Source organism: Oryctolagus cuniculus, chromosome X, assembly GCF_964237555.1.
Source record: "Oryctolagus cuniculus chromosome X, mOryCun1.1, whole genome shotgun sequence".
NCBI classification, from domain to species: domain Eukaryota; kingdom Metazoa; phylum Chordata; class Mammalia; order Lagomorpha; family Leporidae; genus Oryctolagus; species Oryctolagus cuniculus.
Window position 1 is genome coordinate 4,697,092 of NC_091453.1, and position 25,036 is coordinate 4,722,127.

Here is a 25,036-nt window from a genome sequence, read left to right on the forward strand (position 1 = left end):
TTCATTTTACTCATGGGAAGTTACATAACTTGCCCAGAGTGACATGGTTAATTGTTTAAAATACTGAGTCCAAGGTCTAGGTCTCACTACTGCCCTGTTCCTTCTGGAGCCATTCTGAGACGGATTTATCAATTAGCAAAATGAAACTGCCACAGGTTGATGCTCATAGCAGGCATCCTTTTTTTTCCGGTAGCTTTTCTGGTACCAAGTATTCATCAGTCATTTGACTAGGGAAAAACATCAGCTGTATTTACTTAGTGATTTTGTAGCAACATTTATGTGTACACAGCTGCAGTGTAGCTTAGGGATGCTGTTAATGATTATATATGTATGTGTATATGTGTTCTTGACCCCGAGGGTACCACTGGTTTTCTAAATCCTCCATTTTTCATATAATCACATGTTGTAAAAGACAACCAGGGGGCAGAGTTGAATAGGGGAAGATAAATTCCCTTTGCCTTATTGCCTGATAAGTAGCCTATTCAAAGTTTTCAAGAGAGAAGATTGAAAGTACTGTGCCCAAAACTAAGAGGGCAAAGTGCCTGTTTTGTCATTCTGTTGCTGCTTCCCTCATGTCTGAGATGAGTAAGAGCTAGCCATGTCTAAGCAAAGATTGCCTTGTGGCTCCACGTGGTGCATTCTTGGAGGAGTAGGTATTGATCAGCTCTTTGTGCTGGCTGCGGGCCTAGATGATCAGGTGTATATTGTTGAACAGAGGAACTCAGTCCTGTCCTCCTACAGCTTTTGTTTTAGCAGCAGTGACTGCACAGATAGTAAGCCAGTGAGCAAACAAATACAAGGGCGCTTCAAAAAGTTTATGGAAAGTTGGAATTAAAAAGTAAGTTTATTTTGATGCAAAAATATTTTGAAATCCATGCTTTTTTTTTAAAATATAAGCATTTTCCACAAACTTTTTGGAGTACCCTCATAGATCAAAAATGATGGTGAGGAGGGCTGTGGTAAGGAATAATAGGAATGGGGCCCTACTTGCTTCAGTGGTCTGGGAAAGGCCGGTGAAGGGTGATATTTAAAAAGTAACAGAGGGGGCTGACGTGTGGCTCACTTGGTTAATCCTCCGCCTGTGGCACTGGCATCCCATATGGGCGCCGAGTTCTAGTCCCGGTTGCTCCTCTTCCAATCCAGCTCTCTGCTGTGGCCCAAGTGCTTGGGCCCTGCATCCGCATGGGAGACCAGGAGGAAGCACCTGGCTCCTGGCTTCGGATTGGTGCAGCGCCGGCCATAGCAGCCATTGGGGGGTGAACCAACGGAAGGAAGACCTTTCTCTCTGTCTCTTTCACTATCTATATCTCTACCTGTCCAAAAAAAAAAAAAAAAAGCCTATTCTGGAAGGAATCTGGGTAGTAGACTGTTCTAGGCAGAAGGAATGAGTACAAAGGCCCAAAGGTAGAAAAATAAAGCTTGGGGCTAGTTTGGGAGCTGAAGGAATAAGGTGAGGTTGGGGGTGGAGAGGCAGGCAAGGGACCAGGTCCTGAGTAGTAAATGTATTTGTCTCAGGTTGAATTACTTGTTAGACCATTTGCCTCTTCTGGAGATCTGTGTGGCATTCCGGAATTCTGAGTTTGCGTTTGACTGCCCAAGCCTGAGAGTAGTCAGAGGGACTGTGAGAGCAATAGTCCCGGGGTAGCTACTTTAGGAGGTTTCTGGTGTTCCTAGCCTTTAGTGTTGGGCCTCCTGGAGGTTTCTGATACTCAGGGGATAAACACATCGCTGATTCAGCCCAGCTTGCAGAACAGTTGGCCCTTTGTTCTCTCCCAGTCTCCTAAGCCACTTTGGGAAGTCCCCTAAGTACATGTCACCCATTCCCCCTGCGGGCAGGTGGCATCTACTGTCATGCACTTTCCCCCTGACATATGCTGTGTGAGGACCCAGTTTCCCAGTTGACCTCCCCCATGGTGTGAGCTGAGCTGATTCACAGCTTATGTTGCCATTGGTCTTTCTTACTGCTGGGTCTTGTATTCCAGCATATTCTCCCACAGTATTCTAGCTGCAGTAGGAGAATACTTCACCAGTTCACAGTGGAGTGGTGATTCTGTGTTCCCTGTTTGTTATACATACTCTAGTGCTAGACAAAGCTCCTGCTTCTGTTAAAGTCTCTTTCTTTCCACTGAATGGCAGTTGGGAGAGGGGGGCTAGGATACAAAATAATCCAAGTGTACCTGGCACTGCACTTAGATTCTCCCTTCTCCTTTTGTGCTCCACACCCATTCAGCTTTTTTCCTCCTGTGTACCTTGCTTAGAGAACATTTCTTCCTGGAGGGGACATTAGTCTTTCTTGGCCCTGTCATCAAACCCCATTATCTTCCTCCTCACACTTAAGACAGGACCAAACCTGGGAGTCATAGAAGTTAAACTTACAGGCTAGAATTCTGGCCCTGATCCACAACCTTGGGAAAGAATGTGGTTTTGGCTTTGTAACTTGAATTTAGGGTGGAAATATGGTAGGAGATATAGCACCTTGTAATCAAGTAGTATTTCTGTAGTACAACATAGGAATAATCACATTAGGTGAGATAAACAAAGACTGTAAATGATCTTATGTTGGTTCATTTTTTGTTTCTAAATGAGTTTGTCACAAATCTAGAAAAATACCTGTTTTTAGATCGATTTTTGAACTTGGAAATGTAGGTGAGAGATTGTGAACCTGTAACCCCATACACACATTCAGCAACATGGTATTTATGGAGCTATCATAGACATTAATTTGAACATGGTATTTATAAAGCTATCGTAGACATTAATTTGAACTCAAATACTGCCTTTCCTACTTGCCTGCCAATTAATCCCTTAGAGTTAATGTGACTTTTGTCCTTCCTCCGTGTCTGTGGAAGTTACCATGAGTGAAGTTGATGGTATGGAAGAGGGTGTGTGAGTTCAGCATAAGTTCTCCATCCCAAAACCAGCTATGCCATTTGGAATGGACAGATGGACATGCCACAGGAGGACAGCAGGAACCTGCAGCAGCTGCTGTTCAGAGAGATATCAGACACTCAGAGAATGGCCTGCAACTTGGCCACAAGCTGCCTTGTGAATGCCTGGCGCATGCCCTCTGCTCACTGAGATGACTTACATTCAGCTTGAGGAATAAAATACTCTTCTAAGCCAAAGCTTCCGGCCTACCTTGGAACCTTCAAGCACTGTAGATGCTGGCTGCATAGCGGCTCCTCTGCACACTGAGACAGCTCTTTCCTTATTACAATTTTAATCTCCTTCTTCCCCAATATAGAGTAAAAATGACAGTGAAGTCATATGTTATATCTGTAAGTCTATGTTTTTATACACACGTGGTACTCCAAAGAGTTTGGAGGAAAGTGGAAATAAGTTTGTTTTGGTGTAAAAAAAATGTTTGAAATCCATGCCCATGCATAGTTTTTGCATAATACACATTTTCTATGAACTTTTTGAAGACCCCCTCGAACACTTTTGCAATAAGGAGTGTAAGAAAATACAAGCAGAAAATCAGGGTTGTGCTGGTCTGGGGAGCATTTTCCTCTAAGTTTCTCACTCTAGCTCCTCTCTCCGCAGAGCAGGTTATTCAGTGTTACATCCGTGGGCTTGTTGTGCAGAAGTACTGAAACTAGAAGGTGAAGCTGGGATGCTTGCAGTGTTCTGGAAATTCTTTGGGCAGTGGATGGAGAACTCTCATTTTACCCTCTTTGCCATTGTTTACATTCCAGAGAATGAAGAAGTCAAGGAAACGACTTTACGAGAGCTTAAAATGCTTCGCACTCTCAAACAGGAAAACATTGTGGAGCTGAAGGAAGCCTTTCGTCGCAGGGGGAAATTGTACTTGGTGTTTGAATATGTTGAAAAAGTAAGTAATTCATTGCCAATATGGAGATTTGTCTGCTTCCTTTATTTAAGGGCTGTTTCTGACACTTGTCAAATGCGCTCATAATCTGAGGGCTTTAATAATGGAATTATTATCTATAATCATCAGAAACCCTGAAATATACTTAAGGATTTTGTGTAATTCTGACTATACAGAGATAATCTTAAGTTTAAACAATATGTTAGAATCTCTGCAACAAGTAATTTTTAGACTTGATTTCTTCTGATTAAAGCTGCACAAGGCTTCTGAAGAAGTGTATACATTGACAGGGCTTGTACAGGGTAGTAGAAGCATGCATCAGAGACCTTGCAAGCACAGCCAGCTGTCTGAACCAGACCTAGGGTGGTGAATGAGTGGGCTCCTGGAACAGCCTTTGGTGCACCCCAGGGCTTTGGCTTTCTTTGAGGAAATGAGATTTGCAAGCATAAGGTGGAGCTGGGGTGGTAGATGGGAGCACAGGTAAGGAATTGGAAGCATGGGAGAAAACAAGAAGAACATTCATTGTTCCAGTTGTCCGTGCACTGGTCTTAGCGCTTTAAAAACAAATGGTCAACTTATTAGTGATGGTTTTCATGATGTGACCTTAGGGCAAATATATGTATGTGGCAGTAATAAATACTGTGTGCCTAGGAATTTCTGGGAGACAGCTGACCTCCGGCAACTGGTTGTAGTCAAGAACGTAAACAAATAAGTGCCTTAGCAATAGTAGAAGAAACTGAAGCCAGACTGAGTCTTTTAGAAGTTTGCTTGATGAGTAAATAGGTGGTTCCTGTGGATTTCCTGTGCTATCTAATGAAGATCGAAAGTGGAGGTGTTTGTGTTTGCTTTAGATCAGTTCCCAGGTGCTTGTTAGGCTATAAATGACAGAGTATTTCTGCCATTGCCATCACCAAATGGAAAGCTGTGTTGCCAAGACGACTGAGCAGTAATGTGGCTTCAAGTTCATTCTGCCTTTATAAATTATTTTTCATAATTTTATATATGGTAATTTCGTTACTAACAAAACTTGAAAAACACCAGAAGACTCTGTCATTTTAAACCATTGTTTTTATGTTTCTTTTCTAGAACTTGTTTTACTTTCTTTGTTTTTAAGATATATTTATTTAATTATTTGAAGAGCAGAAGGACAGATTTTCTATCCTTAAGTTTCTTTCTGTGTCAATTTAGGTGTTCTCCTAAGGTACCTTCCCCACCAAAATAAACCATTATAAGTTGATATATATTTTTAAAAGTTATAAGGAAAGAATTGCTGTACTGGTATCCCAGGGAGAATCAGATGCTCCTCATTCTTCAGTTGTCACAAATAATCATGCAGTTTGCAGTTTTCACAGCCTAGTAATAAAATTTTGACAGATCTATTTCAGTTCATTGTTTTCATTTCTGTTCTATTCATGGTGATTGTTCATGGTGAATAACAATTTAGTATTTAGTATAACAAATAGAGAAAGCACCTCTGTGTATCTGCTTCCTCACTGGGAGAGACCAGAGCTCTCTGCTGGTCACTGGCTTCCAGAATTCTAGTTCCCTGACCCCTAGGCCTGGGATTCTTCCCTTGCCCCTGTGGCACTTAGGTGGAAGATAACCATCACACCTGTTCGTCCATGAGAGGGCCCCACAAATGGTGGTGAGTCACACGAGGGCAAAGAGAAAGATGCTTCAAGGAGTACGGAGTTGGTAACCAAGACCCAGGATTACAGTGGATTAACCAAATAGAAGTTCATGGACAAAGATAGGCAGTACAGGACTAGTCTGGCAGCTCAGCAGTTGTAACAGGACACCCAGACTGTTTCTCCCTCTCTGTTCCACCACCCTTGGTATTTAGCCCTTGTCCTTAAGGTCAGTACTGTATTGAGCTCCAGCTTCTCATATCCCATTGGCCAGGATATATAGTTGCATGGCCAACTAACTGCAAGGCAGAGAGGAAATATTCTCTCTGTTTTGGGCAACTAGGCCTCCACTTGAAAACTAGATTACTATAGACTAAGGAGAGAATGGTCAGTGGGGAACAGTAGCTCTACCACTGAGGAATTTAGAGTAGAACACGAGAGGAGAGCTGTGATGCTTCCTATATTACAAAGCCATGTAATTCCTAGTGTGCATTTGTGACCTCCTATGTTAACGGAAAACAGCAATTCAAATGAAGAATCATAAAAAAAGGGAAGTATGCATATTTTAAACATTTTCTTTTAGCTGAAAATATATACTTAGCTCTCCATATCTACAGATTGTGTATCTGTGGATTCAAACAAGTGCAGCTCATCATGTACTATATATTTAGGTCTACAATGGTTATATCTGTTTTGCTTTTTTTTTCTTTTGGTCTAACAATGGTTGGGTCTGTACCGAACATGTAGACTTTTTTTTCCCGTATCATTATTCCCCCAAAAATATAGTACAACTATTTAGTTAGCATTTACATTGTATTAAGTATTGTGTGTAATCTAGAGATGATTTAAAGCACATAAGAGAGGCTGTGCTAGGTTAAATGCAAATGCCACAGTTACAGACAGAGGGAGGGAGAGACAGAAAGTTCTTCTATCTGCTGATTGTCTCCGCAAATGGCTGCAATGGCTAGAGCCGGGCCCATCTGAAACCAGGAGCCAGGAGCTTCCTCTGGGTCTCCCACGTGGGCGCAGGGGTGCAAGCACTTGGACCGTCTTCCAGTGCTTCCCCAGGCCAGAAGCAGAGAGCTGGATCAGAAGAGGAGCAGCTGGGACACAAACTGGTGCCCATATGGTATGCAGGCACTGCAGGCAGAGGCTTAACCCACTACGCCACAGCACCAGCTCCATGCCATTCCATTTTATATAAAGGACTTACACATCTATGGATTTTGGTATTCATGGAGTGGGGGTCCTGGAACCAGTCCCCTGTGGACACCATGGGATGACTGCACATTCATTTACCATTCTTTAGAAGTCGGGTCATGGTCTGTTGCATATTGTTCTTCTGACTGAAGTTCTGACTGGTTTTTCTGACCTATATCATACCCATGATGCATCTTTTAAATGAATACAAAGCTCGGCCAGGGCCATGGCTCACTAGGCTAATCCTCCGCCTGTGGCGCCGGCACCCTGTGTTCTAGGCACCCCGTGTTCTAGTCCTGGTCGGGGCGCTGGATTCTGTCCCAGTTGCTCCTCTTCCAGTCCAGCTCTCTACTGTGGCCCGGGAGGGCAGTGGAGGATGGCCCAAGTCTTGGGCCCTGCATCCGCATGGAAGACCAGGAGAAGCATCTGGCTCCTGGCCAGTGCGATCAGTGTGATGCACTGGCTGCAGCGCACCGGCCGGGGCGGCCATTGGATGGTGAACCAACAGAAAAGGAAGACCTTTCTCCCTGTCTCTCTCTCATTGTCCACTCTGCCTGTCAAAAAAAAAAAAAAAAAAAAGAAAGAAAGAAAAAGGAAAAAAAAAATGAATCCAAAGCTCAAGAACACTTGCAAAGCGAATCTCAATGCAGGGTCCTTCAGTATTTAGGCTTATCCACATCAGCTCCTTTCCCATGCCAGTGTTTTATAGTTATCTCACTCATATTTGATTATATGGTAATAGTTGAGTGGGTTTTTTTTTTTTTATTAAGTCTTTCCAAAGCATTCTTGGAACTTTTGTTTTCTTGTAAACAGCAACTTAAAAAAAAAAGCTTCATTGATTTACATATTTAATTATATTAACATAGCAAGTACATATTACAAATGGATATAGGAGTAAATACAACTGATTTTTATAGGGTTTAGTTTGTGTATGTAGATTTTATCTGTTGATGCTTCTCATACTAGAAGTCAACTGAGCAATATGAAAATATTCATTTTGCAGTAGCAGCAAACTGGTTACATGTTAACATAAATAACTTTGTATGTCAGTCATTCTTTCAAGTAAAAAATGTTGTTCTACAAAAAGTACTCAGTTCAGCTTGCATCTCAATCACCCAAGTGCTTTTGCCTCAAGACATTCATGGTGCAGATGGCAAACATGCAGCAAAAGCGTCTTATTCCACATTTTATCATGTAGATTCTTAAAGAGACATGTACTCAAGAATTGAAATTTAATATAAGTAATATTTTTTACTGCTTCATTAAGGACATCTGACCTTAACTAAAACAGCAAGTGTTTTTTTTTTTTTTTAAGATTTATTTTACTTATTTGAAAGGCAGAGTTACAGAGAGAAAGAGAGATTTTTCATCCATTGGTTCACTATCTAAATGACTGCAAGAGCCTGGGATTGGGCCAGGCCAATGCCTGGAGCCAGCAACTCCATCCACGTCTGCCATGTTGGTGACAAGGGCCCAAGGACATGGGCCATCATTGTCTGCTGCTTTCTCAGTCACATTAGCAAGGAGCTGGATTGGGAGTGGAGCAGTCAGAACTCAAAACAGTACTCATATGGGATGCTCACTTCTCAGGCAGTGAATTAACCTGTTGCACCACAATGTCAGTCGGTCTCCCCACCACCACCTTTTTTTTTTTTTAACTGTAAGGGTTAATTGGCCTGAAGAATCCAGTTTCTTTGCTTACTCATTATTACTTGGTACTGTCAGTGTAAATGCTAACACAATGAAAAGGGAAAACATCTGAGTGTTAAGAGTATAGTTTTAATGCCATGGACCCTCTCTAAGGTCTGAGACCTCCCTGAGATGCACAGACTAAACTTTGAGAACTGTAGTAAGCTATGGTTGTGCTGTGAGCCTCAACTTGTGCTTTAAGGAGGGAATTGAGAATGTTTGGTTAATAAGGAAATTCACTGGAGAATGGCTAAGTAGAATTTCTACTTAACACAAAAATTTTGCATGAATTTTAGAATAGTCTCTGATTCCAAAAAACTAAGGTTTTTTTTTTTTTTTAATACTGAGTTGTTTGGGATTTTGAGTTTTTATTTCAGTGGTATTTTCTAGCCTATTCTAACAATTTTTGTACTAAATGTATTGGTCACTTCTAATCTTAAAGGATCTTTCAGTTTTCTTTTAAGAATATTATCCGGATCTCCCAGATATATTTTCAAGGCTTGACCCTATTGCAAGTTCCTATTAAAGATGTGTTAGAGGCACTGTTTTCCGGGGCCGGCGCCGTGGCTCACTTGGTTAATCCTCAGCCTGTGGCGCCGGCATCCCATATGGGTGCCAGGTTCTAGTTCCGGTTGTTCCTCTTCCTGTCCAGCTCTCTGCTGTGGCCCGGGAAGGCAGTGGAGGATGGTCCAAGTCCTTGGGCCCCTGCACCCACATGAGAGACCAGGAGGAAGCACCTGGCTCCTGGCTTCGGATTGGCGTAGCTCCGGCTGTGGTGGCCATTTGGGGGGTGAACCAATGGAAGGAAGACCTTTCTCTCTCTCTCTCTCTCTCTCACTCACTCTCACTCTCACTCTCACTCTCTCTCACTGTCTAACTCTATCTGTCAAATAAGTTAAAAAAAGAAAAATGTGGGCTGGTGGCCTCATTGAGGGACCAGAGGCACTGTTTTCATCCTCCATACATTACATCGTTATATCTGTATTTTGTATTGCTTCTTTCTTCAAATTAGTCTAAAATGATCCCTGAAAGGCTTTAGGGGGCTGTGAAAAGTGTACAGAGTTATTATTTGGGGCAGCATGGGGAATAGTAAAAATGGAATTTCTCATAAGAGAAAACCTGTGTTTAATGCAGTATCCTGATTCAGCATGAAAAAGTTGTAGCTGGAAAGCAAAACAATTTTTAAAAATGTATGCTATGTTTTGGATGAATTATCATCTAAGATTCTTTAAAAATTAAAACATGGGCCTATCTCATTTTGGAGATTAATATATTCTCCATTTAATTTTTAGAATATGCTTGAGTTGCTGGAAGAAATGCCAAATGGAGTTCCACCTGAAAAAGTAAAAAGTTACATCTATCAACTAATCAAAGCTATTCACTGGTGCCATAAGAACGATATTGTTCATAGAGGTGAGTATGGGATTTTTGAAATGGAAAATATTAAGAAATTATTGAAAAGTTAAAATATTTTGTATATTAAGAATATTTCCATAAGCACTGACATTTCCCTTTAAATGAGATATGTTTTGAAGGTATAGAATATGAGAAGTCATTTGCTCCTCAGATCTCCTTTTGTACCTCTAAAAGGATGGGTTCCAAATGTGAGATATCTGTGTTTGTCTAACCAGATCCACTCTCAGCTATGGAAAAACTTAGTGATACAAGTGAACTCAACTCCTATGAACTTTGAAGCCTACTTGGTGGGTGGGAGAGTAAATAGGGATAATATCCATAGCCTTTGGTCCTGCAGGTAAACCAGGTAATGCAACAACTTGGAATCAGGCATTCTAGGTAGCCCTGTGTCACTGACCGCCATTGGCCTTTACCTCTTGTTTCTCTTAGACCAACATTTTCTAGTACAAATCTTTATCTCCTGATTTTCCCTACGTGCTAGTGAAAAGTAAACATTGTCGGCCGGCGCCGCGGCTCACTAGGCTAATCCTCCGCCTTGCGGTGCCAGCACACCGGGTTCTAGTCCCGGTCTGGGTGCCGGATTCTGTCCCGGTTGCCCCTCTTCCAGGCCAGCTCTCTGCTGTGGCCAGGGAGTGCAGTGGAGGATGGCCCAAGTACTTGGGCCCTGCACCCCATGGGAGAGCAGGATAAGTACCTGGCTCCTGGCTCCTGGCTCCTGCCATTGGATCAGCGCGGTGTGCCGGCCGTAGCGCGCCAGCCGCGGCGGCCATTGGAGGGTGAACCAACGGCAAAGGAAGACCTCTCTCTCTCTCTCTCTCTCTCTCTCTCTCTCTCTCTCTCTCACTGTCCACTCTGCCTGTCAAAAAATAAAAAAAAAAAGAAAACATTGTCTGCATATGGCAGGCATGATCAACCTTGCATAAATTCCATGATTATACTTCTATAAGCTGTTTTATTTTATCCTTTACTGCCATGAAGTGGGTAGTTTATAGCAATAAAAAGGAAATTACTTGCTCAGCGTTATATTTCATGCTATCATTTCATCTTCACCTGATAATCTCTTGCATTGCAGAGTTTTACAGAAGTAGGGTGCAAATGAAGCTAAAAGATGTTTATCAGAAAATGTTGCAGACACTTCTTGTCTTTGAATTATCAGATACATGAATGCTATGTTTTTATTTACCTATACAAATGCACAAGGATGCCAGTTTAAAAATAATCTCACTGTTAAGAATAGCTTAGAGGTCATATGAAGAATGCCAGTCTGGAAAGAGACACTCTGTATTTCTCTTGCACTTGACTCTCATGGCAGCTACCTTATCAAAGTTGTTGGTGGCACGAACAGGTCTCCAGGTAACTGGGTGTCTAGCATCTAGGGTAATGATTCTAGTATTCTGATTTGTTATATTACTGAAGAACTGAGTTACCAGAATTTGCATCATGATACTGCGATTTTGTTAAGCGTATAGTCACTAGTGATTACCATTAAGAGTAGAAGCGTACTTCTGCCATCTGCAGATATCACTGCCTCTGCGCTTTCCCTAGCTGCACCTCCACCACGTGACAAGATGATGGGTTCTCAACTTTAAACATAGAACTGTGAGATGCTTCTCAGGGTGAATTCCAACTATGTTTTCTCTGAATTTCTACCCCTCAGCTCCTATCACATCTTCAAAAGACCCATGGAAAAAATTAGTAACTTTGACTCATTCAGTAGTATAGCTTCAGTGTTAGACATTAATATTGGTGAATCCTACAGAAAGGTTAAAGAGATGTATAGATTTGGAAGTACACAGAAAACCATAACAGAAAATAGATATTATATTTTTTCTTCCAGTAAATAGAATGCTATCTTCTTCTCCTATGTATTTTAAAGATAACTTAGGGAATATAAACATTTTATATGCTATCCCAAAAAATTTGTATTATTGGTATTTGGGGAAGTAAAAATAGTTCCTTGAAATGGGTTTGCCTAGATTCAGTCATTTTAAGTTCCTTTCAGAGATCTAATTAATATCTTTTAAGAATTAAAGGGAAACTTTTTTTTAGATGTTGTCCGTGTGTTTCTCAAAAGAAGCTAATTGAAACTTTTATGTACCAACAAAAAATGTACCCTACTTTTTGCTGCCATAGTTTCTATTTAAAGTACTCTAGATATTTCTGATTAGATGCCATTGCAGTGACTTAACAAAGACAGTCACAGAACACATAGAACATTTTTACCAATGTCTTTTCATCTTGATACTCCAGATATAAAGCCAGAAAACCTTTTAATCAGCCACAATGATGTTCTGAAACTGTGCGACTTTGGTAAGTTAAAAAGAATGTCGAGTCCTGATACTTACAGAATTTAATGTGATATATAGGTAATTTTTAAAGGCATATTGAAAGTTTTGACTTAATTTAGCAGAAGAACATTCATTCTACTGGGTTGTGTACTGAAAAATTCATTGCTAGAGGATCACTAACTCTTTGCAAAAATAGCAAAGATTCATGATGTAATATTTGTTTAATGAGAAGTAATTCAAAGCAAATACATGCATTTGCATATATTCATAATCCCAGCAACCAATTACTCTAGAAAAAAAAGTCTAGGAACTATTATGGCCTTCTAGTTTGAGAAGAATAAAAATATATTTTAAATATTAATTGAAATTGCCACAGGTTTAACCAGAAACACTAAAAATATGCCTGTATACATACACCTATGTATTGTATACATGCAATAGTTAGAAGTAACTGTAAAGTCAAAAGACATTTTTAGAACACTTCCATTTATTTCCTCTAAATGTTAAATGAATGACACTAGTAATTGATGCATGATATTCCAACTCTTTATTGAATGTATCAATGAAGGTTTTCTTTGAGTATGTCTTTCCTCCTAGTAGAAAATTGCATATTATTTCCCATATGTCTAACTCTGTGTTATGTGCTATTAAACATTCAAATTAAAATAATTACCAAAAATTTTAAAATAATAATTGTGATGTTTAGGTCTTGACACTTTTTTAAAAAATAACTTGATATTTTAACGTTTCTTGATGTAGTCAAATACAATCATAAATGCAACATCAACCTCCACACACAACTAAGAATGCTTCTCCTTATCATAAGCAAAGGTTCAATTAGATAGGTTTGTAAGGAGATGGATGGCACAAATGAGAAATAGAAGCATTTTAGGAACTCCCTTAACAGAATGCCTATTTTGTCCAATGTGGCAGTTGAAAATAGGTAGCTCTCAGTGTGTCCAAATAATTTAAATATTATGAACCTGTTGGCCTGAGAAAAAATGTTTTACAAGATTTAATTTTTTTCATACTTTATGTTAAGGAATATTATAAAGAAGAATCTGTATGCTAAATTTTTAAAGAAGTACTTAGAATAAAAAGGAAATGTTAAAGGCTGTATCTAAAGGATTTCAATCTTGGCAGTTCTAGCATTTCTGTAGCATTATGGTTTTCAGATACAGTATATCTATTTCTGATTTCTTGTCCATAATTATGACTGCCATGCAATGCTGAGACTTTATGCACCACTTATACCATTTACTGTGTGCACATGCGTCTATGGGTTGCTCATCTGCCTAAGCTTCAAAGTTACTGACATTTGTAAAGCAAGTTATAAACGCAAAACAAATGCGGTAGAATAGCTAATAATAGGAAGAGAGTATTCCTGGTCTAGCATTATTTCTTAAAGAAAAGACTGAAATGGCCAGGAAGCTCCTCGTGGCAACACAACGTGTGGCATTCTGTGTTCCATGCAGCTCCAACAGGGGCTTCCTGATTGCTCTCCCTCCCAGAACACTCAGCTCCTTTGTGTAGCTTAAAGAACCCCATTCAAAAATAAAAATATTTTTAAAAAAATATATGTTACAAAGAAGTATTTATTAACTGAAGTTACAGAATTTTTTTGCTGTGATTGTTTGTATTTTTCACTGTTCCACTTTTCATTTTTGCCCCTGGTTTTGCTGTTCTGATGCTCTAACTACTACAGCACCCCCCCTTATTTGCAGTGCATACATTTCAAGACCCCAGTGCATGTGTGAAACTGCAGATTATGCCAACTGGTCATGCCCTGGTTTTGGTCTGCGAGTTTTCAGACTGTGGTTGAACACGGGTCACTGAAACAGCAGAGGGTGAAACCACAGGTTGGGGTAGGGGTGGGATTGCTATTATATTCATAGTGAATATATTGAGTTAGGCAGATAATTAATTTATCCTGCTGACTTGTTTTATGGTTATGCAATAGCCTGAAAGCCCTTGAAACAGTGGGCGACAAAAGTAATGGTAGAATCTGTAATGTAATTAGGCTGTCTGTAATATGCTTCTTAGTTGCTGGCAGATAGCAGTAATTTTGGCCTTCTTTGTTTCCATCACTGCTCGTTGTCAGCTGTTTATATAATGGCCAGAACTAGTCAGCAACAATAGATATGTAAGTACTGTGTAAAGTCTCATATAGCATAATTAGTGACCATCTGATATGCTGGTTGAACTTTGACTTCTGGCTTTTGTGGGAACTTCATTTTGTTGCTAAGATTTTCATTTATTGGCAGAGCTGATTTAAAAGTATGCTCTGAATGCTTATAAAGGCATGGGGTGACTTTGAAACTATGAATTTCTTTAGCTTAGGGGCGAGACTAGGTTTGTAGTAAATATATTGCACATTTTAATTGACTTGAACATTCTATAAACTTTTTAAAGTAACAAGGACACTATTAATGAAAAATTCATTCAGTACCAGTCATTATGTTCTTTTGATATTCTTTTAATCTATTAACTAGCACTGAAATATTTGCCAACATGAAATTACTACTGTTTCAGGCTTTGCTAGAAATCTATCAGAAGGCAACAATGCTAACTATACAGAGTATGTGGCCACCAGGTGGTATCGATCCCCAGAGCTCTTACTTGGGTGAGTTACCTTCTCAAAGTAGACTGATTTCTATATATCTACTAATCCTGTATTGTTGGTTTTGAGATCTTCTATGGAAAATAAGAGCTGCAGTTTATTAAATATGTCAGTTATCTATTCAGTGTAACAAAGCACTTAAAATCTTAATGGTATGAAACAAGTACTTTTTATTTGCTTGAAATTCTGTGTGTCAGCAATTTGAGTTCAGCTGTGTGGGTCTTCTGCTTCTCTGTCTTGGCTTCATTCATATAGTTATAGTCAACTGACAAGGCATCTGGAGGCTGATTGGTTTAGGGGTCCTCAACTGGACCAGACCGTTGGTAAAGCATGGCAACTCACCCTGTCGTAGGGGAGTCCAAATTTCTTTATTTGATAACAGTAGAATTTCATGCAAGAAGGAAAGCCCCAAAGCAAAAGGTGCTTTCCAATCCTCTGTTTGCATGGCTTTTGCCTCATTGGACGAAGAATGTTGTTAAATTACCGAAGTCCCAGGTCAAGTCCTCTTGATGGGAGAAGTGGTAGAGCCACATTATATATATAAAGTGGCATGTGTACAGAAATGGGAAGAAGTATTGCAGCCATTTTCACTAATCTTCCAGATTAACAATATGAATATGCACAGAGTTTGACAGTCTGACTTACCTAGTCATTTATTCAGCAAATACTTTATCAAGTATTTCCTATGTCTAACCACTTCACTAGACACATGGGGTTAATATTGAACCAGTTGCAGTTTTTCTTTCAAATTTGTAAATCACTTTTGGTAATGAATTGCTATTCAAACTCGTACCACATTGATGATTTTCTCAGCAGCATCTCCACATCCATCTCCTTTTTCTCTACCATTCCACTTTCAATGCTCTTTCATTCATCTGGAACAAGAGTCTTCTGATAATGTTTTTCTTTCCTTTTTAATACATTTTAGAGCCTAAAAAGGAGCCTTAGTCCTTAGTCCTGATCTCTACCACTTAATAATGGTCTCCCTAGCCTAGTTGTAGTTTTCTTATTTTGCCTAAATTTCCTTCTTTATGAACACCCAAGTATACAGAAAGAAGACATGCTCTACAAAATAAATCAGACATGGTGGTATGATGTCAAGTGTACACACTGTAGATTTCATTTCTTTTAGTGTGCCATACGTGTAACTGGGGGAAATGAGAAATTTACTTTATAAAAGATACTTTTTATGTAATAGCAGTATAAGTTCCTGGATTTCTTCTGAAGATCATGGTGACTGTATTTGTGAATTACTCTCTGCAGGTTTATTTTAGTGTTAACTATTAATTTCCTAGTCTCTACCAACCATCTGTTGGTAATTCTTGATTCATTGTTGACCTTGAGCCTATAAGAATCATTGGTGTTAGTTATTGAAAGATTTACTGTTTTATATTTTTTTTAATCAAAAGCTTGCTTTATCCTGAGAAACAAATGATGGTTAGTCACTTAATCTCTTCATTTGTGTGGACAGAGTTTAGAATTTCTTTGCTAATTTTTAGTCTTGGATTTAGGATTGATTTTCTGTGTTTTTTTTTTTCTGTGTACCTATGTGAACTCATTGAAATACATAGTCTATTTTCTTTTGGGAGGATTCCAATTTGAATTTACTGGACACTATTAGCCAATGAAGAATGAATTAGGAAGTACATCATTCTTAGAACTTCATCTGAGGACTTAGTATGATAGAAAGACTCATTATCAACTGGTTTTGTTTGGGAGATTCCTCCAAGGAGTTAATTCTAAAGACAGCTTATTGTGAATCTTCAGATAGTCTTTCTGTTTAATAATTCCTATAGGAAAACTGAGGTGATGTTTAGAGATGTGTGGTAGCTGCCGAAAGTAGATGGAGATAGTGCAACTCATTCGAGCAAATTTAGTATCACTAATTGATACCAAGTACTAGCTGAAACACCATATTATTTGTGTAAAATCCCATTGAAGTAATTTGATATTTGATTATATATTAGGAATTCATATTTTGGGGTTAAGCTATTGCTTGTAACCCCAGCATCTCAGAGTACTGGTTCAAGTTCCCACTGCTCCACTTTGAATCCAGCTTCGTGCTAATGCTCCTGGGAAGGCAGCTGAAGATGGCCCAAGTACTTGGGCCCCTGCCATACATGTGGGAGGCCAGGATGCAGTTCCTGGCTCCTGGCTTCAGCCTAGCCCCGACCTGGCTGTTGCAAACATTTGTGGAGAGAAACAGCAAATGGAAAACTTGTCTCCTCCCTCTCTGTCATTCTGCCTTTAAAATAAACAATTTTTAAAAAGAATTTATTTTAATACATTCTCAAGGTTTTGTCCTTGACATTCAAAATAGTTCCAGCTGTATAAATTATTCAAATCAGAAGACAGAAGAAAAATAGCTTGTAGTGGGAATGTGGAGGTTTTCCATGGGTTTCTCCATCTAGCACTATGGAACAATTTTCTTACTCTCAAATAGCTGTCAAAGAAAGTTCTATATCCTTCCCTTCCCAACAAGCTACCAAAAATATCTAGATGAGATTTCCTTATATGGTTCTTACATTTTTGTGGGAAATGAATTAGATAAATGAAATATTGACTTCTTGTTACAGTGATTTATTATCCTAGAAGCATTCTGTATAGTGTTGAAAGTGCTTTAGTTTAAAATGTTTGTATTAGTACTATATCATTATGAGATTAGTACTATATCATTATGAGATTCTAGAATTTCATTACAAACTACTTTTCAGATATTTTATTTTGGCTTTCCCACTTCTTAAAGCTTGGGTTGTTTATTTTAAAAATATGTATATATATGAAGGTATGATTATTTACTTAATTTGCTATAAATAATTTGACTTAATGCTGTAGATACCATAGGTATAGTAGATATATAGGGTATAGGTATAAAACTGCTTTGAGGATACCTAGATTTTTTTTTAAGTATAGCTGATAACAGCAGCACTCTTAAAACCCTCTGGTAAACTCAAACTCTAGGAGCAAGCTGTAAACCCATAAATAAACTTAAAAAGCTTTGAGGGAAATTTTGAGTTACAAAGCCTATATACTTAGGGTCCAAATATATTCAGGTAAATGATATGATGGAGCTTAGCACAATCTTAGCTATTGGAAACTGTGATACTAAGCAATCAAATGTTAAATAATAGTGTTTATTGGTTAAGAAGACACATAAATCAGTCATACAATTTAATAGACCAAACTAAAAAAAAAAGGTATGATGGAATTTTTTGAAATTTAGAGAGCTAAAGTGTTATCATGTAGAAAATACATTTCTTAGGAGCATTTCATTCTCCAAGTGAGGTGTTACTCATCAGACAGATGTGCTATATTAGAGTTGATTAAGCCATTCATGTTCAAGATCTACCCAGATACGAATAGACTTCAAATTAGTGCCTACTAAACTTACTAAACTGAAGGCTTTGTTAACATAGGTTTATTCAGTTGTGTTTTGAATTTTCACTTTGAATGTCCATAATTCCTTATTTTCAACCTCACTTTATTCCATATGGTACTTTTTTCATTCCTTAAGTACACAGGTATGCTTTCCATCATGAATGTGTTCAAATTATTTGAAAATTATTAAATCATTGTGCTTTTTCATTTGCCAAGAAAATCTCTCCCTTTGCTTTTCAGAGCTCCCTATGGAAAATCTGTAGACATGTGGTCTGTGGGCTGTATTCTTGGGGAGCTTAGTGATGGACAGCCATTATTTCCTGGAGAAAGTGAAATTGACCAACTTTTTACCATACAGAAAGTGCTAGGACCTCTTCCTTCTGAGCAGATGAAACTCTTCTACAGTAATCCTCGCTTCCATGGGCTTCGGGTAAGAAGTTTTGCTAAAACCCAAAATGGAATCAGTAAGACAGCGTTTACTTAAATCATTGTTCATTGCATTACGCTATCCTTTGAATAGTATTTCCTTTCTCATTACAATATTTATAATTTCCTACTAAAATATTTTATTTCTGAGTCTTATATAGTATTTGTGAATTTTAAAATGGTCAGAATTAGGGATTGGCGCTGTGGCACAGAAGAGTAAACCTCCATCTGCAGTGTCACCATCCCACATGGGTGCCGGTTCAAGTCCTGGCTGCTCCACTTCCGATCCCGCTTCCTACTAATGTGCCTGGGAAAGCAGGGAAAGATGGCCCAAGTCCTTGGGCCCCTGCACCCACGTGGGAGGCCCAGAAGAAGCTCCTGGCTTCAGCCTGACCTAGCTCTGGCTGTTGCGGCCATCTGGGGAGTTGAACTAGCAGATGGAAAATCTCTCTGTGTCTCCCTCTCTCCCTCCCTCTCTCTGTATCTCTGCCTTTTGAATAAATATGTAAATCTTTTTTTTTTTTAAGGGTGGGGGGAAATGGTCAGAATTTAAAAGGCTAATTTTTTTATTTGTAAATTTTAAGCATATACATTATTCTAAACTTTGATTATCTTAAACTGTTTCTTTATCCAAAATATTAAGTATCCTCAAAAGATATAAAATGTGTGAACAGCTACCAATTAGTTGAGCAGATGCATTTGTAGTGATTTGAGAAAGGCCACGAGTATTTGCATTTCACAGATTTAAAGGTTCTTGTTCTAGCAGGTAATTTTTGACTGTTGACAACAGAACATCAGATCTTCTTTTCAAACTAGTGCATTGTCTCATGTAGTCTTTCCTTGTTTCTGAGAACAGGCTAAAAAGCATCTTAGAAAGTATAAGCTTCCCCCAGATTAGAAACATCCAGCTTGGGGAGGTACCTTACTGGAGTGGCCAATGAGTTAGGGCTACCTCTCTCTTCCATCCACTCCCGAAGTAACCTTTTTAGTTCTCAACCACTCTTTTGGGCCAATTAGTGGGGATTGTGAGAACTATAAAATAATCTCACCTCTACTTCCTCTTTCTTTCTATCAAGTGGATCACACTCAAACCATGTTACCTTGCCATTTGCAATATGTTTTGGTTGTTTTTTGACTTTCTGGACCTCAGTTAATTTCTCTTTGGAGAGCACCTCTACTCACACATGAGTGTCCAGCAAAGTCCCAGCTCTTGCTAGGCTCAGTGAATATGGAAGAAATTAATGAACAGAGGCATACACACGTTTCTCTTTTATCTCCTTCTTACATTCTCTTCCAAATCTGAGTTGCCCCAGGAAAACCTGACCAAATTGGGACCATTATTTTATGGTGCAAATAGCAGATGTGGTTCAAGAGATTAATTTAACATGCCGCATTAGACACTGAAAATAGATAGTAAATGGACTTTTCCTCAGTAGCAAAAAGGGAAAATCTATTAAATTCAGAAATAATGTTAATCATAATTAATGAATTTCTGTATTGCTGAGAATTAATCCAAACTCCTCACTGTAGCCCATGAGACCTTGCCTAATTCAGGCCCTTTGTGTTCCTTGACCTTTTTCTCATACCTGTCTTCATCCCCTGCCCTCTTACCACACTTGTCTGTTCTTTGGCTTCCAGAAACAGCCTGCCTTGTGGTTTGCCTGGTCAAAGGGGTTATATACTGGAGTCTCTGAAGAAAGCATAAACAAATCTGACTTGGTACCTGGACGTAATAACATACAAACTAAAGAACTAAGATTTTCATCCTTGAAATAATTAGAAAACAATGTAGCTTATAAGAAAGTAATATAAAGTACTGCATTCTGTACTGTATCATATGTTGATATGGCTTAGCTCATGAGTCTATCAGATACCCTGAGAAGAAAGAAACCATAGTTAGGTGTTCATTAGAAAAGACTTCTGGGAGATTTTTTTTTTAATCTTTTATTTAATGAATATAAATTTCCAAAGTACGACTCATGGGTTACAATGGCTTCCCCCCCCATACCGTCCCTCCCACCCACAACCCTCCCCTTTCCCACTCCCTCTCCCCTTCCATTCACATCAAGATTCATTTTCGATTATCTTAATATACAGAAGATCAGCTTAGTATACCTTAAGTAAGGATTTCAACAGTTTGCTCCCACACAGAAACATAAAGTGAAAAATAATAGATGATTTTTTTTAAATGATGATGAAATCAGATCAGACCTATTGTCATGTTTAATCCTTCTGGGAGATTTTTTAAAAATTTTTTTTAAAGATTTACTTTATTTTATTTGAAAGAGTCAGAGAGAGAAGTAGAGAGGTCTTCCATCTGCTGCTTCACTTCCCAGATGGCCACAACAGCTGGAGCTGCACCGATCTGAAGCCAGGAGCCAGGAGCTTCTTCCAGGTCTCCCATGTGGGTGCAGGGGCCCAAGGACTTGAGCCATCTTCTACTGCTTTCTCAGACCATAGCAGTGAGCTGGATCAGAAGAGGAGCAGCCAGGACTCAAACTGGTGCCCATATGGGATGCCGGCTCTTCAGGCCAGGGCTTTAACCCGCTGCGCCACAGCTCTGGCCCCTTTTGGGGGATTTGAAATTTGAAATGGATGTTGAAGATTGAGTAGCATCTGGGTTAGAGAGGCCTCGGGAAGGGTAGCTTTTCCTCATTTGTCTGTGGTCCTGTTTGTTCACAGACTTCTCACTCAACAATATTATCTGTAAAATGTAGACTATATGTTACAGCACTCCCTAGAAGTATCTTTTACTGAAATTGCTGCTTCCGTGATGGGTTGATTTTTATATACATTACTCTTTACATTTTCACTTGAAAGTGTTTGTGGTGTTTTAACTAAGTTACTTTAATCTCTTTGGAGGCTTAACAGCATCTTTTGGGGGGAAGGTTTCTTTCATGATATCACTTGAGAGTATCTGGGACATAAAACTAAGCACGTGCGTCTGCCGTGAACCATGGGCTCGCTGGTAAATGATGTGGTTCGATGAGAATCTGCATTCAGTTGTGGAGAGGTTGGAAATCCCACAAAATGTTGCTCTAATGACAAACATTGTTTGGAAAAAGTAACAGTTGATGTCACTTAGTATAGGGCACAGGCTCTGGAGTTAGATTGCTGGAGTTCAAAGCCTGGCTCTGTGTTTACTGCTTGAATGACCCAGGAAGTGATTTCACCATCTTGGTGCCTCTGTGTCTTCATGTGTAAAATGGTGATGGGATTGATGTGAAGGTGGAATGTTATAAGTGAAATGCCCAGACCTAGTACCTGGCACATACATAGTCAGCACTCAGTAAAGACGTACTCTCATTGTGTTGATTGGGAAATTGTTCAAACTTCTGTGCTTGAGTTTTTCCCATTTGTTGAATTCTCTCCTGTTAGAATGGTAGTTCTCATTCAAAAGCATATCAATCAATTTTTTTAAAGTTAGGAGTTTGGTCATTTTTTATTATTATAACATTTCTAATACATTTTTTATTTCACCATTAATTTTTTTTTTTTTTTTTTGACAGGCAGAGTGGACAGTGAGAGAGAGAGACAGAGAGAAAGGTCTTCCTTTGCCATTGGTTCACCCTCCAATGGCCGCCCCGGCCAGCGCGCTGCGGCCAGCTCACCGCGCTGATCCGATGGCAGGAGCCAGGTACTTATCCTGGTCTCCCATGGGGTGCAGGGCCCAAGTACTTAGGCCATCCTTCACTGCACTCCCTGGCCACAGCAGAGAGCTGGCCTGGAAGAGGGGCAACCGGGACAGAATCCGACACTCCGACCGGGACTAGAACCCGGTGTGCTGGCGCCGCAAGGCAGAGGATTAGCCTAGTGAGCCGCGGCGCTGGCTCCCATTAATTTTCTTATCATTAAAATCCCTTCTGGGAGCCAGCATTGTGGCATAGTGGGTTAAGCTGCCATCTGTGACACCAGCATCCCGTATGAGTGCTGATTTATGTCCTGGCTGCTCCACTTCCCATCCAGCTCCCTGCTTATGCACCTAGAAAAGTGGAGGATGGCCCAAGTGCTTGGGGCCCTGCCGGGCCCTGCCATGCTCATGGGGGACTCGGCTGGAATTCTAAGCTCCTGGCTTCTGCCTGGCCCAGCCCTGGCTGTTGCAACCTTTTGCGGAATGAGCCAGCAGATGGAAGATATCTGTCTCTCCCTCTCTATAACTCTGCCTTTCAAATAATAAATAAATCTTTAAAAAAAATCACTCTGGAAAAAGAAAAAGAGGGGATACCTGGTAGCATAAGGTAGACCTCATTAGCAGAGTGTTAATTAAAATGTACTGGTATAGTATCTTTTATCGCAGCAAGGCAGGTGTCCCTCTCTTTAGGCTGCTAGTTAATATTCCAGTAACACCCAAAAGAACCTCTTTACCTCCTTTAGGTGAGGCACCTAGGTTTAGAAAAAGTGTGGGTTTGGCACATAGGCCTAGGTATAAATATTAGTTCTGCTACTTTTGGATTATGTAACTTGCCCTGAACCAGTTATTTGAACTTTCTGATCGTCTTCTTCCTCATCTCTAAAATAAGAATGATAATACCTAAAATGCTGCATAGCATCACTTCCCTCGGAATTCAGTTTTAGGTTTTGCGTGTGCGTCTGTGTTAAGTTCATGTTATTCTTTCTACTTCCTCTCTTGAAGGTACTGTCCTACTTTTCTCCATCTTCACATTTCTTCCAAAACCCAGCCATGGGTTCTTTCTTCTCCAGCCGCAAACCACCTTGATCTCTCTTTCTCTCGTCCTCCGTCGGCAGTTCGGGCTGCAGGACTAGCACTGATTGCTTCCCAACCAGACAGCAGATTCCCCGGGTGCCAGATTTAGGCCTTCCTGATATTCTCTCTGCTGCTGTACTGAGCACCGTGTGGGTATGATGTCATAATCACTCCTTAAATACCTTCTTTGAATTTAACTACATAAATAGTCCTCTCATCCACTTATTTAGCACATTTAGGGATTTCAGTATTTTGAAATGCTCTTAGGTTGGTATAAAGAAAATATACACCAGAAGCAAGCTAGTCATCACATTTGGAAGGAGTCCATGGACTGAATTCCGCCAGTCATATTACCCAACATCTTAACATCTACTGAGAGACTACAGAAATGTGAGTTGGTAGAGGAAAGGATGGAACATCTAAATAAACTGGGCCTCTCCCCCTCATTTTATTTAAAAATGCATCTGTTAGTCTAAGAGACTTTGTTTGCCTTGTGTTCCAACTTAAAAAATGAAGGATTTGAAAAAAACAGGTCATTAAAAGAATATATTAAAAGCAATAAGAGAATATGTGTTTGAATTCACTGTTTTTACTGCCTTTTTCTTTTTTACTTCCATATTTTCAGCAATAATTTGATGTTATTGTGAAAAAGGTATAAGAATTCTTTGTGATGTCTTATCATAACCCTTCTGCTAGTTCCCCAATTACTGTCAGTAATTCAGAATTTTCTATATAAGCAAATTCTGTACTAACTGTAATAGAAAATTGTTTAAGCAGACAATGCCTGTAAACTGTATAAATAATTTCAAATTTTTATATTTTAGTTTTTTATACACCTTAGTATTATCTGCCTAGATTTAAATATCATCTTTTCCCTGCGAGTTTTCCTGTTATTTACCATTCAAACCTACAATACATAGACACCAAAAGTAGTATACAATTCATGGAAAAATAAAGTTAAAAGGGAAAAATAAAAAATATAAACTTTATTTCTCAAGATAAGCTCCAGCAAGCTCAAGATACTCTTGTAAATGATGATACCAGCCATTTAGTCCATCTTTAAGGAACTGAGGGCCCTGGAAATTCAACCATGTCAGTGCAGTCTTTCTTTGAAGAAAAATGGTTGTCCTTTAAAGATTTTTTTTTAAGATTATGAAACAAAGAGAAGTCAGAAGTTGCCAAATCAGGAGTATCAGGTAGCTGTCTAATGATTTCCCATGGAAACTCACAAAATTGCCCTTGTCTGATAAGAAGCATGAGCAGGAGTGTGGTCATGATGGAGAACTTTCTGGTGAAACTTTCCTGGGCGGTTTCCCTCTAAAGCTTTGGCTAGCTTTTTCAAAACACTGTCCCACTGGGGCCGGCTCTGTGGCGCAGTAGGTTAATCCTCCTCCTGTGGCGCTGGCATCCCATGTGAGCACCAGTTCTAGTCCCAGCTGCTCCACTTCCAATCCAGCTCTCTGCTATGGCCTGGGAAAGCAGTGGAGGATGGCCCAAGTCCTTGGACCCCTGTACCCGTGTGGGAGACCCAGAAGAAGCTCCTGGCTCCTGACTTCAGATCAGCGCAGCTCCAGCCTTTGTGACCAATTGGGAAGTGAACCAGTGGATGGAAGACCTCCCCACCCCCTGTGTGTGTGTGTGTGTGTGTGTGTGTGTGTGTGTGTAACTCTGAATTTCAAATAAATAAGTAATAAATCTTGAAAACAAAAACAAAAACACCACTGTCCCATTAAGATATGTTACTCTTTGGCACTCCAGAAAGAAAGTCAATAAGCAAAATGCCTTGAGCATCCCCCGACCCCCAAATTGCTGCTGTGACCTTTGCTCTTGACTGGTCAGCTTTTGCTTTGACTGGAC

At 39.6% G+C, this 25,036-nt stretch overlaps 1 protein-coding gene across 14 annotated transcripts in view; it reads left to right on the top strand.

The window, feature by feature from the left end:
* Positions 1-25,036, top strand: part of CDKL5 (cyclin dependent kinase like 5) — a 221,810-nt gene that overhangs the window by 137,099 nt on the left and 59,675 nt on the right. For all 14 annotated transcript variants that reach the window (XM_070067272.1, XM_070067277.1, XM_070067275.1 and 11 more), the window contains 5 exons: positions 3,696-3,832; positions 9,639-9,759; positions 12,013-12,072; positions 14,583-14,673; positions 18,289-18,478. In XM_070067272.1, the coding sequence (XP_069923373.1) occupies positions 3,696-3,832; positions 9,639-9,759; positions 12,013-12,072; positions 14,583-14,673; positions 18,289-18,478 (599 nt within the window). The remainder of the gene's footprint in view (positions 1-3,695; positions 3,833-9,638; positions 9,760-12,012; positions 12,073-14,582; positions 14,674-18,288; positions 18,479-25,036) is intronic.